General features: G+C 50.0%; 1 protein-coding gene across 3 annotated transcripts in view; it reads right to left on the reverse strand.

Annotated features, from left to right (window-relative positions):
• Window positions 1–12,533, reverse strand: part of Tmprss4 (transmembrane serine protease 4) — a 32,858-nt gene extending 20,325 nt beyond the window's left edge. Inside the window, exon 1 of one of the 3 annotated variants that reach the window (XM_050156415.1) lies at window positions 9,031–9,080. In XM_050156415.1, the coding sequence (XP_050012372.1) occupies window positions 9,031–9,051 (21 nt within the window). In that variant the 5' untranslated portion in view covers window positions 9,052–9,080. Of the gene's footprint in view, window positions 1–9,007; window positions 9,081–12,214 lie in introns of those variants that run through there. The other 2 variants (XM_050156416.1, XM_050156417.1) reach the window with 2 other exon arrangements.
• Window positions 12,534–18,083: the final 5,550 nt, after the last annotated feature.

Below are 18,083 nucleotides of genomic sequence, written 5' to 3' on the forward strand. Positions count from 1 at the left end.
AAGGGAGCTTTCCAGTGGCCAGCTCACACCTGGGCAGCTCTTCCTGTCTGCCCATCCTCTGTGCTTCTACAGGCCTTCTCTGTTTGGACAGTCATCATTTCTCGGTCTTTGTCTCTTTCTATTTTGTTTTTCTTTAAAATTTTATTTAGAATAGACAAATAGAAATTGTATTGATCTCGGGGACTGGAGAGATGGCTCTGTGGTTAAGAGTACTGACTGCTCTTCAAGAGGATCCTGGTTCAGTTCCCAGCGACCACATGGCAGCTCACGACTGTCTGTAAACTCCAGTTCCAGGGGATCTGGCACCCTCACACAGACATACATGCAGGCAAAACTCCAATGCCCATAAAATAAAATGATAATCTTAAAAAAGAAGAAGAATAAAAAAATTGTATTGGTCTCTTTTCTGTGTTAAGCATTTGGCTTGTGCCTACAAAAGACTGAACTGATCTCTAGGCTTCGCTCATTCCCAGTCTCTCCTTGGTCATCACCAGGCTGGACAGAGACAACAACTTTCAGGATGAAGATGAGAACAGACCAGGGTACCTGGCTCTACAGCTACTCAGTCAGGAGATAACGACATCAACAGCAGTGCACACACAAACTGGCAAAGTCTTTTCATTCAACTTACAACCAGATTAATAAGTACTGAAACTGAGCGTGTGGTAACCAGAGTGGCTAGCATTAAATTAGCTAAAGTAAGTAGATGTATGAAGAGTGTCCACACTGTGCCAGGCCCTGATCCAAAAAGAAACTGGAGTCAAAGATCAATAAGCGTTCATCTTAGCAGACTGGGAGAGGTGCCCAAACCAGATAACCGAGTGCTATATCCCTTGGAGGGCCTGGAGAGGATGGACCACTCCCGAAAATAAGCCAGGAAAAAAACCCCACAGGTTTGGGGCAACTTTCAGAGGAAAGCAGATGGAGAAGAGGGAGTGTCTGGATGGAGACAGGTAAGGGTCAAGGGAAAGGGTCAGAACAGTTAGGGAGGGTTTCCCAGGAGAGGGCGCGTCTGAACCGTGACTGGAATGATGGAAAGGGGCCAGCAATATGGAGCAAGTGTGAGGTGATGGAGGAGCTACATAGAAGTTGGCAAGTTTGGAGGGGAGGCAAAGGTACAAGGGAAAGGGAGGATTCTGTATGCGTTCGGAAGATTGAGACTGGCTTTCCCAGTGGGCTGGGTGCCTTTGGGCTTCAGTTAAGCAGGGCAGGGTGTCTGCTGGAATGTGGAAGGCTAGAGGAGGTTGTAGGGTACCAAGAGCATGTATTCAGCGGGCCCCTCCCCTCAGTTCATCCCCTTTCATGGCCTCTACCTGTGTATACATGCCTAGATCAGTTAAGGCAGGTAGGATGAGGTCCCTTTGTTTTCTACTAATTCAGCAGGCATCGACTGTACCCACGATGGGCAAGAGATTATGCTAGAAGCCCAGACACAGAGGGAACAAAGAAGATGTGCAGTCCACACCTTTCTCGTCCTTGGGCGTTTACCATAAGCTGAAGTGGCCTGAAACCTCGAGGTGGGCAATGCTTCCACCCGCAGCCTACTTAGTTGTGGACATCCAAACGTTCAGAACTCATTTATAAACAGAGACAGGGAAAAGAGAGGGAAGTCAAAGTCACAAGTTGTAATCTTAAAGGACCATGACTGTCCTGTTGGTCACGCACCCAAACTCCCCTTCAGTGCGTGGGGTCGAGAGAGTGCTGAAGGAGCGCTCGATGAGTCAGTTAACGAGCCTGTCTATCTCAGTTTTAAGACTTGACTCAGGACAGCCTTTAAGAATCTGCCTGTAAATAGAGTCACACAATAAAATACCACACGGAAGTCAAAATAAACGAACTACAAGTTATATCACATAAAAATGGAACATGGGCAACTGAATGGCAAGGGCAAAGTCCAGCAGGTTCCATGTAGCCCAGAATCCTTTGCGGGAAGAAGCAAAGCAATGACGGACATGGGACCTCGGGGTAGGCAGTGCTTCCCTCTGCAGAGAGCCTTTAACACCGTTCCTCCGAAGTGCAGACAATTTTTGTTAACTTAATAAGCAAAGAGACTTGCCTACCTACCGCAGCAGGGCATGCGTGTGCATGTGAGAGGCAAGGAAGGATCTCATGGTTATATAGAAGTTACCGCTAAGTCTCAGTTTTTGTGTAGATGCGTGGAGGTTTATTATCTTCTTGAACCAAGTGACTAGCTAAGGCATTACTAACAAACCCTGTGTGGGTCAGTAGTGAAGTGTGAGCATGGATCAAGGCGCGGTCTAGCTAACGCTGTGTGCTCAAGGTTCTAAGAGACTAAAAGGCTGTCACCTGCCTGTGATTTGGAGAGCCCGGCTCTTGTCCTCATGGTGCTACGCTGTAGCCTCTAGTTCTCCTATTTAGCGGCTCATTCCCTGCCCTTTCTTGAAGCCTCTGGACAAGCATCTATGACAGAGAGAGGTTGGACATGTGAGGCTGTCAGACTTCCAGGAAGCAGAGATGCTGCAGGTCACGGGTATCAGGGCCAGTGGTCGATGGGGTGGGGGTGTTGTAGGACTGAGTGGTGACTGCAAACTGTCAGTGTTAGAGACATTCTGGGGAGAACTGAAAGAAGAACCGAAGTGTGCTCCTATACCCTCCCAGCCCAGGATCAGTCCTGAACCAGGGAAAGGTTGGGGCTGAGACATGCAGGTACCACGGGGAACTCAGAGATCCCACCAGACCCCACCACGGCAGGTCCAGTAGTGCTCAAGGATGCAGAACGGAAAGAGAGGGTCTCTAGAGACCATTCTGGGTCACTGTCCCTGAAGCCAGACAGAGGAAAATTACTGCCCTAGAGTCAGAGAAGAGGAAATTTTGAAAAGCAACCAGAGACCAATCGTGGCTCCTTCATTGTTATGCTCAGCTTGAACTTAACCTCTTGAACTGGTCACATTACCACAGTGCAGTCCCCGTATAACCCAAGGGATGGCGCCTAGCTACTCCTTCTGTCAGAGCTGCTGGCTGGGCCAGGTCCCCTGATTTGTTGATTCAAACTGTACAGAGCTCTGACTCGTGGGTCTGATTCAGCCCATGCCCAACTTAGGGCTCATCTGGAACAAAGCTTGTATTGGCTGGAGTACAACTGAAGGTTGAGAGTGCCCAGATCCTCGGTGCCCAGGTGGGAACAGGATGGAGGTAGAATGGGTGGATGAGTGATGGTTGGAAAACACTTGCCTTTACCTGGCTAGCTCAGAGCATCTTCCTGCCTTGTTTTCCCGTCGCCCACCGACCAGAGAACAGCATTAATCTAGAACTCACCCGCAAAAGCTGAATGTCATTTTCTTGTTTGCAACATCTTCCTTTCAAAGGCGCTGTTATAGTTAATCTTTGGGAAACCCAGAGACACTTCACAGAACTGAAAGTCAGGGTTCACATCCACGAAATGGCTTCTGTGACTTCAAAGCAAGGGAAGGGCAGCCCCAGCTCTCCAGGCTGGGCTTCTAGACTCGGGGGACTACTGTCTTCATTTCCTGGCAGTTTTAAGGACCTGTGCGGTTGAGTGTTCTTTGGGGGTAGTGCACTTTTTGAGTCTCTACCTTTCTGCAACGTGGTCTTGTTGCTTCTGCTTAGCCTGCAATCAACCTGCGGAGATCACCCTCAGGATCTCCACAGCCCTTCCATGGTCGCAAGGCATTAGAAACCTGGACTTGCTTCCTGGGTTTGCCAAAGCCTCTATGAATGGTGATGGGAACTGCCTCTCCAAAATCATATAGACATAAATAGATAGCAGGGCCTTTGGTGTCCAGGAGGGCCTCTGCTAATGTACCATCCCCTCTTCCATCTTCTACCACATTCAGTCTTGCTCAGCTGTGGTACCTCCCTCTCTCTGTGTTTTAAATCCTGGAGAAGTTCCTGGGCTTAGCTGAGCTACAAAATGTTGAACGGTTAAGTCAGAGACAATGACTCCAGACACCAGGCAGTTTTCTTTACTTTGGGGGGGGGGGTGGTTTCGAGACAGGGTTTCTCCGTGTAGCCCTGGCTGTCCTGGGACTTGCTTTGTAGATCAGGCTGGCCTCAAACTCACGGAGATTCACCTGCCTCTGCCTCCTGAATGCTGGGATCAGTTTTTTTTTTTTTTTTTTTTTTTTTTTTTCGAGACAGGGTTTCTCTGTAGCTTTGGTGCCCATCCCAGAACTAGCTCTTGTATATCACATTGGTACAGGAGCCTACTGGAGCTGGAATTAAAGGAGGTCCCTGTAAGAAAGCAAGTGGTTTTTTGTTTTTTTTTTTTTTTTTTTTTTTTTTTTTTTTGTTGAGCCTGTTTTTTAAAGTCAGAGACACCACAAAGAGATAGCCAAGGAGGTGTGACTTCTGCCTTGCTGTATGTCCAGGCCACTTCATCAGGCCACTGGGGACCGTCTTTCAGAGATGGTGAAGCACTTGATTGTTTCACAACGGAAGGGCCAGGGCCAATAATGAAGAGGCCCAAGGGACAGAGCCAAGCAGATCCTTCGCCTTGCTAAACTCTCTGCAGCTCAGACATTGCCTTGCTCTGAGAAGAGGTTAGTAGAGCTGACAGAGCAGAGGCGGCGACGAGGACAAACCAGAGCACTAAAGGCTGTTTCTCTGGCTTTGCTTTTCTCTGTGGCAGCTGCGGGGGTCCCATGAGGAGGGCTCTGGCTTTCCTTGATCTCAGAGGGAATCCTGTTGCCAGGTGATGGGTAAACAGACCCTCTGAGGGAGTGACAGGGGCACCCCAGGGAGGGGTGGGGACTGCTTTGTGAGTGAGCCAGAAGACCTGGGGCTGCTCACAGCAAGAAGAGTGAGTCTTGGCCACAGCTGGCTCAGGTGTTCAGGGGGCTCTCTAGGTGGCCTTAAGCCACTTTGATCTCTGAACCCTCAGTCCCACTGCAAGCAGGTATCTGCTGTCCACCTGCTGCAAGGCAAGCAGTTTGATGCTTTTATCAGGCTGGAAACAAGACTCTGCCTCTTGGGCGCCTCCACAATGGCAGGTAAGGTGGCTAGAAGCTTGTTGAGGGGCTCTCCATCACCATGCCAGGGAGGGGCTGCTGAGATGCAGCAGTTCAAGGTGCACGCCATGCTGGCTTCCAAGTGGTCCTAATCCTGCGACCTTGTTTTCAGGATGTCTATCCAGCAAAACAGGCTAGGCACCAGCTCTTGCTATAGGAGCAGCAGTCTGTACCATGGGTGCCAGCGCAGGCGCCCTCACAGAAGTCTCCTTTCTATATAACCTAACCTCAGTCCAGCTGCTACATTAGAAACCACCGAGCCTTGTAATAAACCACATAGCTGCTGACCTGCTGGCAATTTGAGTAGAGAACCTCACCCCCACTCCAAGGTATAATAGCTACAGGGCAAGGCCTGGGGCGGGAGGCAAGTGTCAGGTGACCCACCTTTATCCTGCTGCCAGCCCGCTGCTCAGCTCTGGCATTTAAGAATCAACCTTTGTTAACTGTAGGCAGGGCTTGGGGAGGGTAGAAAGGCAAGGATCTCTGTTTCAGGGATGGAGGTGTGGTGCAGGGGTTAGAAGCTCTCCGCCCTTAACCTATAGGACAGGACAATGAGAAGGCCAGGAGTGAGGCACAAGCGCAGGCCTCTTGAGTGGAGTGGACGGTAGACACCCTGGCTTCCTGGGGAGGCCCTATGCTCCGGATGGCGCAGCTGTGAGCTCTCTTGCATGTTTCCAAAACCCGGGGGAAGCAGTATATTCTCTCCTACATTTCTGAATTCTTGACTATTGTGCTTTGCCCAGGTCCACACAGAATTCTTGTGCCCACTTTTTCCTTCTGACAGGGTCAGATAAGAAGGTGTCTTGGGCACTTGCTTGCTGGGGACGGACTAGAGCTTAGCGGGGTTCTCTAAACACTGTATTTACCAGAACCAGATAGCTGCCACCTGCAATGCAGTCTGATGGTTATGAAAGAATTCCACAGAGTTAATGCTGTCCTTAAAGACATACTGCCTTTGCCTGTCCTGAATTGTCCCTTAAATATTTAGGGGCGGGAAGAGGTGGCAAGGGAAGAGGGGATTTGCTATGGAGGGCGTGGCTCCTCTTCTGAGCTCCTAAACAACCTTGAGCAGTTCTCAGCGTCTCCAGGGCCCAGCGTCCCCCTTTGCAATGTAAGTATAAATCTAACTTCCTGTCATGACTGAGAGCGAGAAAGGCTCCGCAGAAACACTCCACCGGCAGGGTGCTGTGCGCCTTTCCAAGGCCGCGGGGACTTCATCTTGTCCTTTCATGATCTCATTGTTACTTATGGTCCCCTTGGTTGATCTTTGCCGCCTGAAGGGTCTCAGAGGCTCTGGTGTGGGTGGGGGGGTCCTCTGTGACTCTTCTTCTTAAGCAGGTGTGCTGGGCTGGCTCCCGTCCTGCCACATTCTGTTCAAGTTCAACACCGAGGCTCTCTCCAAGGGCAGAAGGGAGCACTCTGTTTTGTTCCGGATGCCTCAGGGACAGCCACCTCTGCACACAAGTTTAGCTGCTGCTGCTGATCTGCCCGCAAAAGACTTGGTGACTCCTTGATGGCTTTCCTGGGAACTCTGAACTCGAGAACCTATAAATAGCATTCGGGTGGTTCTTCCGGGACCTCTCTGCATTATTACTTCGGTGTTGCATAACCTGGCATTCTTCTCCCACTTCCCTGCCCACTCACATAACTCTGCAAGCGCTTTGGAAGTTTCTCCTTGCCGTGATGCCGCTGCTAGGAGAGACACTTTGGCGGTGGATGGAGCACCTGCCATCCTGCCACCTGGGTCTGAATCCCACCTCTGTACACAAGTGTTGACCACTGAGAGCCTCAATTGCACGTGCGCATATGTGCGTGCGTGCTTGTGTGTGTGTGTGTGTGTGTGTGAGGAAAGAGAGAGACAGAGACAGAAGAGAGAGAGAGAGAGAGAGAGAGAGAGAGAGAGAGAGAGAGAGAGAGAGAGAGAGATACTAGTTTTCAGTAAGTCTTCCTCTTAAGGAGCCCCATGTATGCAAGGTCCACAGCACATTACCTGGAGCAGAGTGCGGTGACCATTAGCTGTAATGATACTAAGTTTATTCAGTCAGAAAGTCATCGTTCAGGGGCTGGAGACCCAGCGATGGATAAGAGGCAGTTTTTCATGCCCATGAGCAGAGAGCCTGTTCTTAATAATTGCTAACAATATTTAAATAGAATCTGACAAGTACCTGACATAGTAGATACTTGGGAATTATTCATTTTTATCTGGTGAGAGCTTTGCAGGGCATCTGGTCTGGATGTGACAGGAGCCGGGCAGCTATTTTGATGGCTTTCTAGGTTCAGGGGTCTGATGTCAGGAGGGCAGACTGTGGCCCAAGGGTAACCAGGACAGTTAGGAAACCTGAACTGAATGACATCAGTTGCTCTCTGAAGAGGAGGTAGCAGATGAAGGTCAGAGAAGCAAAGACAGACAGAAGGATAAAGCAAACACGACCATTCAAACCATTTTACGGAAGAGGCTCAAGAGGACTCTGAGGATAAATGGGGGTCATGCAGCACTCTCTTGGCAGAGGGAAGATTGCAGCAGCTAGAAGCACTTCCTAGAAGTGTGTGTGTGTGTGTGTGTGTGTGTGTGTGTGTGTGTCGGGGGATGTCTGTGAATAGGAGCTGGGCCATGCAGGAATTTCCCAAGGAGACAGGTAGGCCTGGGAGTAGTTTCTAGGTTACTAGGCAGAGCCCCACCAGTGCTGGGGATGGGTAGGTGGGACAGGAGTGGGTGAGGTCACAGTCCTTCCAAACGCTGCCACGCTGGCTGTTCTATTTTGCTTATGGAATTCTGCATCGGGTTTCAGTGGGGCTCTGAGGCTAGAACACACAGGGCCTCATAGGTCCTTCCTCGGCGCCTGTGATCTGGGAGGACTGCTGGCTCGCAGCTTCTACTGTCAGTTAGGACCAGTTCACTGACAGTCATCTCTCTAGAAACTTGCTAGGTAGCTAGGCGGCTCTCAAATTCATGGCGGTCCATCTGCCTCAGTTTCCAGAATGCTGGGATTACAGGTGTGCACCACCATACTGGGCTTGCCTTTAAATCAGTTTTCTCTCCTTAATGGTCTCATGGCAATATGGGTAATTTTTCTTGAGCAGACTGGCTGTGAAACTTTGTCTCAGCTTTCGTGAAGGTTCATGCCCAAAGGCTTCCTTCCGTGTGTGTTGCTCCCTGGAGCCCCCACTGCTGTGATCTTTGGCATCTTAAGGGGAGCTCGTCCTCCGTCCTCTGTGTTAGTGTCTCCACTTCATGTGCACCTTTGCTATAAAGCCCAGCAGCATGGAGGTAGTGAAATGGGGTATCCTAGTCTGGAAGTGGCTCAGGGTATGCCATGTGCTGGTCCCATGGGTCTGCAACCTGAGAGAGACAAAGAGACCTCCAGGGTTTGGAGTCTCAACTCTGCCTCTTAGAGGCTGAGTGACCCTTTTCAACTCACTTGACTTCTCTGTGCCTTCCTTTCCTGATTTCTAAGTCTCAGAGAATTGCTGTCACACTCAGAGGGAGACCCTGCATATCAGAGTCCCTCTTGAGCGCAGGGGCTGAGCTTCTTGTATCAGGTTAGAGGCAAGAAGTCAGTTGCTGTGGCTCTGTAGGACATGGGGGACTCCAGCTCTCAGGCCAGGCCAGTGGCGGTGTCTCCTGTGTCAGCGTGGCACTGGGACAAAGGTGCCTCACTTACTTCCTTGTTCCCTTCTTGCTGGCATCTGTGCGAGAAGGAGGGCCATGTTCTTCCTGGAAAGAGGGGAGCAGTTTAGCTGACTCTGCTCCTTCCGTGCAGCCTTGGAACCTGGGGTCTAGATCTTGAATCTTTTCCTGGCCTTCCAGGGTCTTTTTAGAACCTAATCTATGGCAAACTCTCAGGTTCCCAGATGGGTAGTGGAGAAACTAGAGCCGGCAGGCTATAGTGGGAGAAATTGAGACCACAGCCAGTTGACTGAGCATGGGGCACCTTTGTCTCACCAGCCAGGCGTGTAGCATACCCCATGACCAAAGACCCCTCTGCACCCTGCTCAGGCCACTTCATTCTGTCACCCACCTCCTCCAGAAAGTGTTCTTCACCTGCCTCCTCAGAGTTTCCATCTGCACGTGGATTAGGCTAGAAGCTGGAGAGCAGAACCTTGGGAGCCAGCAGGAGGGGAGGGTGTTTTGCAGTTCTGAGATCTGTTTACCAGTTTTTCTGCTGCAATCATGATGTTTAATCAGAGTGGCAGGCTGGGCGGTGCCACTAAATACATCACAGGGGGATTGCCACACTGTCTTTGCTAGACTCTCCCTTTTTCTGTTGCTGGGGTTCCCTAGCAGGCTCAGGCCTGTTCTTCCCTCACCCCCAGCTTCTGTTTTCAGGGTCCAAAACACATTTTTTTTTTTCTGGTAGGATGCTGCATTTTTTTTTAAAGTTGGATTTGGTGAACTTTGCTTTCTCTATCACATAGGTGAGAATCTTGTGACAAGAGACCTGACGCGTGAGTTATGCCCCGGTAAGGGGATTGCCTGATGACCTGATGCTCTCTGGAGGTGTTGCTTTCACCTCTCAGTGCTTTCCTAGGGCCTGGTGCTGATGAGGCAGGCTGTGTTACTGCACGAGGAATGGAAACCGTGCTCTTGCCTGGTGGGAAACATGGTCCCTTGGAGGAAGGCCACTCAGCTGATGGCACCGGGGCCCTTCTCCAGCCTTGCCTTCTGAGCCATGGGCCAGCTCTCTGAGACCGAGTTCTCCGGTAAAGGGATCAGACTGCACACACCCTGTGACTTCTCTGCTCCCCAAACATATTGCTCCAGCCGTTGCATGTTGTCCCTTGTCCTTGTACCACCATTCTGTCTTGTCAGCTCATCAATTCTCTCTCTATAAACACCCTTCCTGGCTTCTATGCCTGGAGAGAGCTGGTTTATCCTTCCAGAAGTCCAAAGCAAACACTTTCTCTTCTGGGATAGCATCCAGCCACCCTAAAGTGATCTGCCCTTTTGGCTCAGGAATATCTTGTAATCTTCTTTTGTGAGTGCCTCGGAGGGAGCACCCAGACATTGTCTCAGCATCCCCACCCCTCGCCTAACAGTTGGCCAGTGGCCAGGGTGAATTTAAAAAAAAAAAAAAAAGTAGCTGGCTACCTGGAGCCACGGTGATTACAGATTCTCTTACTCAGGGAGAGAGGGAGCTGGGGAAGCAGACATGAAGAGAGAGCTTTCTTGGTACTTCACCAGTATCTGTCTACTGCCCAACTCTCAATTAGCCACCCCGAAGTCAAGGATGAGGTCACCAGAGTGGAGGTCTCCTGGATTCTGTGGCTCAGCTGAGGGGCGGGGCACCACATGTCACCAGGTCCCTATGCCAGCGGGCTGACCTGTTTATTTGCCACACTCCTCCAGCCAAGCCCACCAAATACTTTAGGACTGTATAGGTTGGCAAGGAAAAGAGACAGAGGGGAGCACCTTGAAGGACTGAAACTGATCTTGGGTGTTATCGCTCTTGCCTTGATTGGATATAATGCCCTCGTCTTTGGCTCATAGGCTTGGATATAATGCTGTTGTCTTTGGTTCATGGTGTGCTCAGTACTTCCTGAGAGTAATGAGTCCAGGGCAGGATGGCTATCCAGGGATCCCCAAAGATCTTTCTGGTCTCCGTGCAGAGCACATTTGATACAGTCCTGCCCAGGCCCTGCACTAGGCTCTTACTCTGCCCAGGGCTGGTGGCCCGCTCTAGTGCTCTCTCGACATAACCAGCTAAATCAACGCAAGGGAAACCATTGTTAAGAGGCGGTTCCATGCGGACTTTGACCAACTCTGACAGGGAGAGGCAGGAGAACAAATGGGAGAAACAGGGAGGGCTGAATCAGGCCTTGGGTTCCCCATCCTCTCTTCAATGGACTGGGAGCTAGGCTCATCTTGGCTCCACCAGTGGGAAAGGGCAGATTGTTACACACAGGTAGCTTAGCGGTTTGCTCAGGGCCTGAGTCTGGCAATTCTCTTCTGCAGTCTAGCCTTCATGTTGCCCGCCTATGCTCCATGATCCTTGGCCTGACCCTGCACCCATGGTGCCCACTTGCCTTAACCCTCCTCAGCAACACCAAGCTTTCCTTCCTTGCTGGCAATGGGGCAGTGTGAGATGTGGTCCTGGCTATCACTTCCTGAATTGGGTACAGTTCTTACATTTGCTCAGGCTTCCTGGTTTACAGAATCTATTCACCCATGTTGGTTTGCTCAGCCTCTCTGTTCACCGTATGTGTTCCAGGGGTTTCGTGGACCACACTGTTTTCCTTCTGCAGGGCTGGGGAGTGAGTTGCGACTCAGTGAAATTAAAGTCTCGGGACCTGTATAGAGAGCTAGCCCCTTGGTTGAACCACAGGTTTTATTTCTGTTAGCTGCCTCAGAAAGGGTACCCTAGTCAGCAACTCCTCCAGGAGGCAACCCAGGGCTCCCCAGTGCCACTCAGCAATGGCTTACTAAGGTCAGAGGGCTGACACTGCTCCTTTTCTACCTACTGACCCCTTCCTGGGGTGAGGGACACCTCTGCACAGCACCATCTGTGACTGGGTAGTAGGCAGCTCTGGTCCAGTACAGCCAAGTGGTCCTGCCACTCTGCCCTCAGCTGGACACAGACTTTCTACTAGAGGGTCATGGGAAATGTTTGGGTATCACATACCCTTTTCTTGGTTCTTTTTCCGACCCTTTCGTTTTAATGTGTGAGCAATTGCTGAGGATTGGAGAATCAAGACCCCCTGGCTCCCACCTTAGGCTCATCCCCTGTCCTGGTCCTCAGTTGTCCCCCTTAAAAGGACAAACCAACAACAGAAGATGCTGGGGATACTCAATGGAGGTGAGCTCTAAAGAGACCAAGCAGAAGGCCCCACAAACATCCCTGAATGTTTTGGGGGCATCTCTTTACTGTTTTCTTTTAAAATGACAGGAGTCAGTTTTCTTAGGAAGTGTCCGAGGGCCACTGTGGCACCAAAGCAGCCCTTGTTTTGAAGAAACAGTCGCATCTTCCAGCAAACACACCCGAGATAGTACACAAAGAAACAAGCATGATTTAGAAGCGATTGGTGGACAAAGACAGCCCTGACTTCTGTGCCCACCTTCAAGGATGACTAATGATGGGCACAAAGGGCTGGGAGTGGAGGTGTTCGGTTACGACCTATATTTTTTAACCTGGAAGGTGTCACAACATTCTCAGTTAATGGCCCCATGGGCCACTTGAAGGGCCCTTTATGGCCAGCTGCCCTCCCCAGCCCGAGGGCCCTAGACTTACCATGCTGCTTTGGTAATCATCCTAATTTTCTTACAGCCTGGAGCCGAGATCTGCAACCCAAGGCAGCAGGAGGGGTCCTCAAATGAGTCTCGTTAGCCAGTAGGTCAGAAAGCCCGGGTCAGCACTGGTCAGAGGGCGCCCAAGTGCAAGGCTGCCCTTGCTTCCTGACGACCAGCATTCTCTTCCTTCAGCAAGCCAGCTTCCTCCCGCCACTGTGTCTTGGAGTGACTTGGGGACTCTGGGGCTGGTCAGTTCCTACAACCCAACAGGTGAAGTTGTCAAACTGGAATGATTATGCGTCTTGTAACCTGACACCCAGTTTGAAGGGTTGGGACAACACCTGGAGTCATTCACAGACCTTAGAACAGGTGACACACCTAGGGTCCTTAGAGAAGCCTGCCCACTTGGATGCCTTCCTTCCAACCAGAGGGCAGGAAGGCGGGCATTGGCTGAGGCTGGGAGATGGCAGACAACTTTTTCTTTCTCTTTCCTCCAGTTGTGCGTCTTTTTACTATGTGTGTGTGTGTGTGTGTGTGTGTGTGTGTGTGTGTGTATGCGCGCACACACACTTTCAATTTGGAGTTGCAGGAAGCTGAAAGAATAGATTGCTGGCTCGTGCCAGGCAATAGGATTGGGGGTTCGTGCATCTCTTCCCTAAAGAAGATGTTCGCTCTGTCATCCCCTGGACCCAGAGTGATGCTGTGGGGCTAGTGAGCTTTCTGCTAGTGTCCTTTCACATTGTTGAAAGTCACCAGGGCTACAGCTGGGGCCAGGTCACCGTCTCCACAGGCTCATTTCTGATTCCCTGCCACCTAGGATGGTTGGACCTCTACCTCTCCCAGCCAGGGGCTGTACAAACGGGAACCTCGGGATCAGACCATAGAGCTGGAAGGGACCTGGTCACTCGTGGACTTTCTGGGGAAAACCTACCATCATGTTCAAGTTGAAAATGTAGATTGCACTCTGTTTCCCATCTGATTCTCCCGGGAGAACAGTCGGCCGTATGTCTTGGCACTTCTATTTAGCAATGTGCTTCTATGTGTCATCTCTTTCATTTTTACAGTAACCTCACCGAGAACATTTTGTTGTATTTGACCATTGAGGGTGACGAAGTTGTTTCTGACAGAAGAAAAGTGGTTGCTGGAGCCTGGGTCCTCTCCTCCTGCCAGTCAGGCAAAGAGGTTGCTATTCTGACCGGGCACCAGAATGCTCTGGGGGTTTAGTTGGGGTTGGACAGCCCCCAGCTTTGGTCAATGCTGAGTAGCCTTGGCTCCATCTGAGGCCACCCTATAGGTCTTCTGGGCTTAATGAGTCCACAAGGCTCTCACTCTTCCCTAACCTGGAGCAAAGACCTTGAAAGCAGGAAGTCTGGGGCCACGTTGAGATCTCTGAAGGGATGGCTTCAATAGTCAGGCCCCTCTTTTCAAAGGAGAATCTCAGCAGTGGGGCAGTGAGGGGCCCGTAGGCCTCTTGCAGCTCACCCTTCCTTGTTTGGTTTCTGTCTGTACCTAGATAAATATTTGGCCTACGTTTTCAGGCAGCTGCCCAGGCAAGATTGCTGCAGGGCAGGGCTGCTGCAGGCAGGGCTGGTGGCAGGATCATTGCTCAGCACTTCTTGCTCTAGCTTTGGCCCCCAGCTCCCAGATGAGTCTGGGAACCAGGGCAGAGGCCTGGCAAGGAGGCACGCAGGCCAGATTTGGTAGGCTGCTGTGATACTCAAGGGGAGAAAACGCACAGCAGAGATGGAGGCACTGCGGCCTGCAGAAAACAGGCCTGCCTTTTCCAGGACCTGGTGCAAACAGCTAAGCCATAACTCCATCTTCTGGTGGTGGCTTCAGCCTTTTCTGGGGGGCGTCAGGTACAGCATCTCCTGTAGCCAGGCTGGTCTATAACTGACTGTGTTAGCTCAGGATGACAGGAACTTTAGGTCTCCTTGCCTCTACCTCCTGAATACTGAGAATAAGGTGTGTGCATCATAGCTTTTGGTTTGTGCAGGGCTAGGGGTCAAACCCAGGGCTTTGCGAGTGCTATGTAAGCCCTCTTCCCTCTCCTGACAGAACTACACACCAGCTCCACCTCTCCCTTTAGATTTCCTGTATGCTCTTCCCTTTTTCTCTCTTGCCTTTGACTCCTTCCTTATCCTTTCTTCACCGTTCCAACATAGTTTCCTCTTCCTTCTCCTTTCTCCTCTCTTGGGAGTATGTCAAGTTCAGAGGCAGAGTCACTGTGAAGTTTGAGCTTTTGTATCCCTCGCTTGTGTGACCCCCTTCTAAGGCCATTGTCTCAGTTAGGGTTTACTATTGCTGTGCAGAGACACCACGGCCACAGCAGCTCTTATAGAGAGAACATTTATTTGAAGGTGATTTGCTCACAGTTTTGGACGTTCAGCCCATTATGATCATGATGGGGAGCCTGGCGGCATGCCAGAAGATGTAGTACTGGAGCCGAGAGTCCAGGACTACAACAGGAAGTCAACTGACTGTCATGCTGAGGGAAGCCCGAGAAAAAGACCTCAAAGCCCGCCCCCACAGTGACACACTTCCTCCAACAAGACCACACCTAAGCCAACAAGATCACACCTTTTGATAGTTCCACTCCTGTTGGAGGCCATTTTCTTTCAAACCACCATGACCATCTAGTGGGTTCCAGCAGAATATTTACATTGTCATTTTTTTTGTAATTTTTGTAGGTACACACACATACACACAAACCTTCAAAATGTATAAGCTTCAGGGGCCGAAGAGATGACTTGGTTAAGAACACACACTATTTTTGCAGAGTACCTGAGTTTAGTTCCTAGTACCCATGTAGGGCAGCCCAACCTGTGCTTCTGGCTTCCATGGGTTCCTGTATGTGCACCCTCAACATACACAGGGAAAAATTAACACAGATAGGGGTGGGGGCTCACATCTTTAATCCCAGCACTTGGGAGGCAGAGGTAGGCAGATTACTCTGACTTTAAGGCCAGTCTAGTCTATATAGCAAGTTCCAGAACAGCCTGAGCTACACAGTGGGAATCTATCTCAAAGAAAGAAAAAGAAAGAAAGATAACAATAAAAGAAAAATATGTATGTGTGTATGTATGTATGTATGCGTGCATGCATGTATCTGTGCTTCAGGTTTCACATGACTTGCATCATCTTTGGTCAAGAGCATGGTCTTTGGTAGCCTGGAGTCCTTGCCACCTAATCTCAATCACCATTTGTGACTATGGGCATTTTTATAATTCCCCTGTGTTCCATCCTCTTCTTCTACACAGGGGTCTTGAAGGGCTGGCCTCATAAGCTTGTTATGAGAGAGTTGAGCGAGATGGCCCAGACGATGTATCTGCTTCCTGAAAGAGATTTGGTGAATGGAGCTGTTATCCCCATTCCTGTGGATAAAGCCCTTTTACTAAGTTCAGGGTTATGGGAGAAACATCAGGCCTGGGCACACCTGCCTTGGTCTGTTGCAGGAGATAGGGCACACTTATAAATCGTGTTAAGATTAATTCCAGATAACACGAGAACGCCTTGGGAATGTGGAGACTCTTTCTCAACTTTCACTATCCACTCCCTCTCTTATTTCTCTTTCCATCCTCACCTTCTGCCGTCTTTCTCCACACCTTTGTTCTAACCCCAGTTTAGAGAACTACATATTATTTGATCATTGTTTCCAACTGTGCATTTGATCTTAATGTCAGCTGTCAGCCATCTTTCCATCCATCCACCCTCAACTATTGGTCCATTCATACCGTGCATTTGATATTAATATCAGCTGTCAGTCATCCTTCCATCCATCCACCCTCAACTATTGGTCCATTCATACTCATCGACCCACCCACCCAAGAGATGTTTCCTATGCGTTATCAATGTGGTCAGACATTATGGTTGGGAAACTAGAAAAGGTCTCTCTCAAAGATCTTAGTCAGCCCACACCTTGCATGTCCCCCATTAAAACAGGACCTTCAAACACCCTGTTAAAGCAAGCCTTCTAGGCTCTCTGCTTAAGGCATGAGCAAGGTGTGTCCCTGAGAGTTTGCAGAAACGTAGGCTTGCAGCGCTCCATCTCTCCTTCTACACACCCCGAACTCTCTGGGTAAGGGATCACCTGCAGCTGAGAGCTTACTGCTGGCAGTCTATTCTCAGGCTCAGGGGAGGAAGGAAAGAAGCTGTTGTCTGTGGAATGAACTGAAATCAGAGTTAGAACTTGACAAAGGCAAATCCCTTTGATCTGCCCTCTGAACCCAAGTAACTTGATAGTTGGTGCAGTGACCTATCTGTTTGTCTGATCTCATTCAAGAACCCGGGCAGAGAGATGCAGCGGGTGGGCAGGAGGGAGGTGTCCCATGCACTCAGTCCCTCAGGGTGAGATGCCTTCTGCAGGGAGTTCGTGCATGTCCTTCCTATGGGACAGCAAGAGGAACCTATGTCATGGAACGGGATGCAAGTGAGGTTTTCCCTCCACTACATGACTTTCTGAGAGAATTGTCACTTCTCTGGGGACATGGAACCTCAAGCCCAAAGATCCGCTAGTCATCTCTATTAGTAAGGAACTGACCTTTCTCTTGTGACCCCTGCTGATGAAGCAGCTACTCCTACCCATACATGTCCAATTTAAGGCTATGGTCAGGAGAAGGGTGAGGACAAATAGGGGCCCAACTGAAAGACAGGAGGCACAGTTGCTTCAAATAAACTATAGGGAACAAAAGATGGCCAACACATCACACGCATTCTTGCATGCTGTGTCCTTAGGCATCTGTGTGATAACACATTGATTCATTCAACGGCATGGATGGTACCACCATCTCTATGAAGCTTAGAGTTGGAGTCCAGGTTGATGTGACCTAGGAAGCCCAGGCTTTTCTACTCCACCCGGGATGATTCATAGAGAGGGTCTATAGTGGCCTCTGCAGCCCTTCAGGAACCTCCGAGAAGCCCCTCAGACTCCCGGAGCACCAGAGCTCTGTGTGAGCAACTGTGTCTCAGGGAAAACGTTTCTGTCATTGCCCATGTAGCTTGGTAGCAGGCTTGGTGAGAGATCTTTCCCTTAGCCAGCCATCTTCCCCTAAACTAGGCAAAGAACAAATTTCAGATTGCTTTGGATTCCAATCCCTGTCTTTTCACCTGTCTTCCGAGAACGCTTTCTGACTTGGGGTTTTTATCACTGCAGTGAGATGCCATCACCAAAGAGCAAGTCAGGGAGGAAAGGGTTTATCTGGCCTGTACTTCCATATTGCTGTTCATTATTGAAGGAGGACAGGACAGGAAGTCAAACCGGGCAAGAACCTGAGGCAGGAGCTGAGGCAGAGGTCATGGAGGGGTGCTGCTTACTGGCTTGCTTCGCATGGCTTGCTCAGCTTGCTTTCTTATAGCACCCAGGACCACCAACCCAGGAATGGTCCCACCCACAACAGGCTGGACCTTCCTCCATCAATCACCAGTTAAGAAAATGCACGTCAGGCTTGCTTACAGTCTGATCTTGTGAAGCCATCTTTTTGTTTTGTTTTGTTTTTAGTTTTTTTTTTTTTGAGATGATTTCTTCCTGGATGTCCTGGAACTTGCTCTGTAGATTAGACTGGCCTCAAACTCACAGAGATCTGCCTGCTTCTGCCTCCTAAATGCTGGTATTAAAGGCATGAACCACAACCACCCATCCAGAGGCATCTTCTTAACTGAGGTCCCCTCCTCTCAGATGACTTTAGCTTATGTCAAGTTGACATAAAACTATTCAGGACCCCCTTTTTCTTCCTCCCTCCTGCCTTTCCTCCTTCTTCTTTCTTTCCTTCCTTCCTTCCTTCCTTCCTTCCTTCCTTCCTTCCTTCCTTTCTTCCTTCCTTCCTTCCTTTTTCATTGAGATAGAATCTTGCTATGTAGGTCAGAGTAGCTTC

The sequence above is a fragment of the Alexandromys fortis genome, unplaced genomic scaffold (genome assembly GCF_014885135.2).
Source record: "Alexandromys fortis isolate MF-2015 unplaced genomic scaffold, M_Fortis_MF-2015_v1.1 scaffold_89, whole genome shotgun sequence".
Taxonomy (NCBI): Eukaryota; Metazoa; Chordata; class Mammalia; order Rodentia; family Cricetidae; genus Alexandromys; species Alexandromys fortis.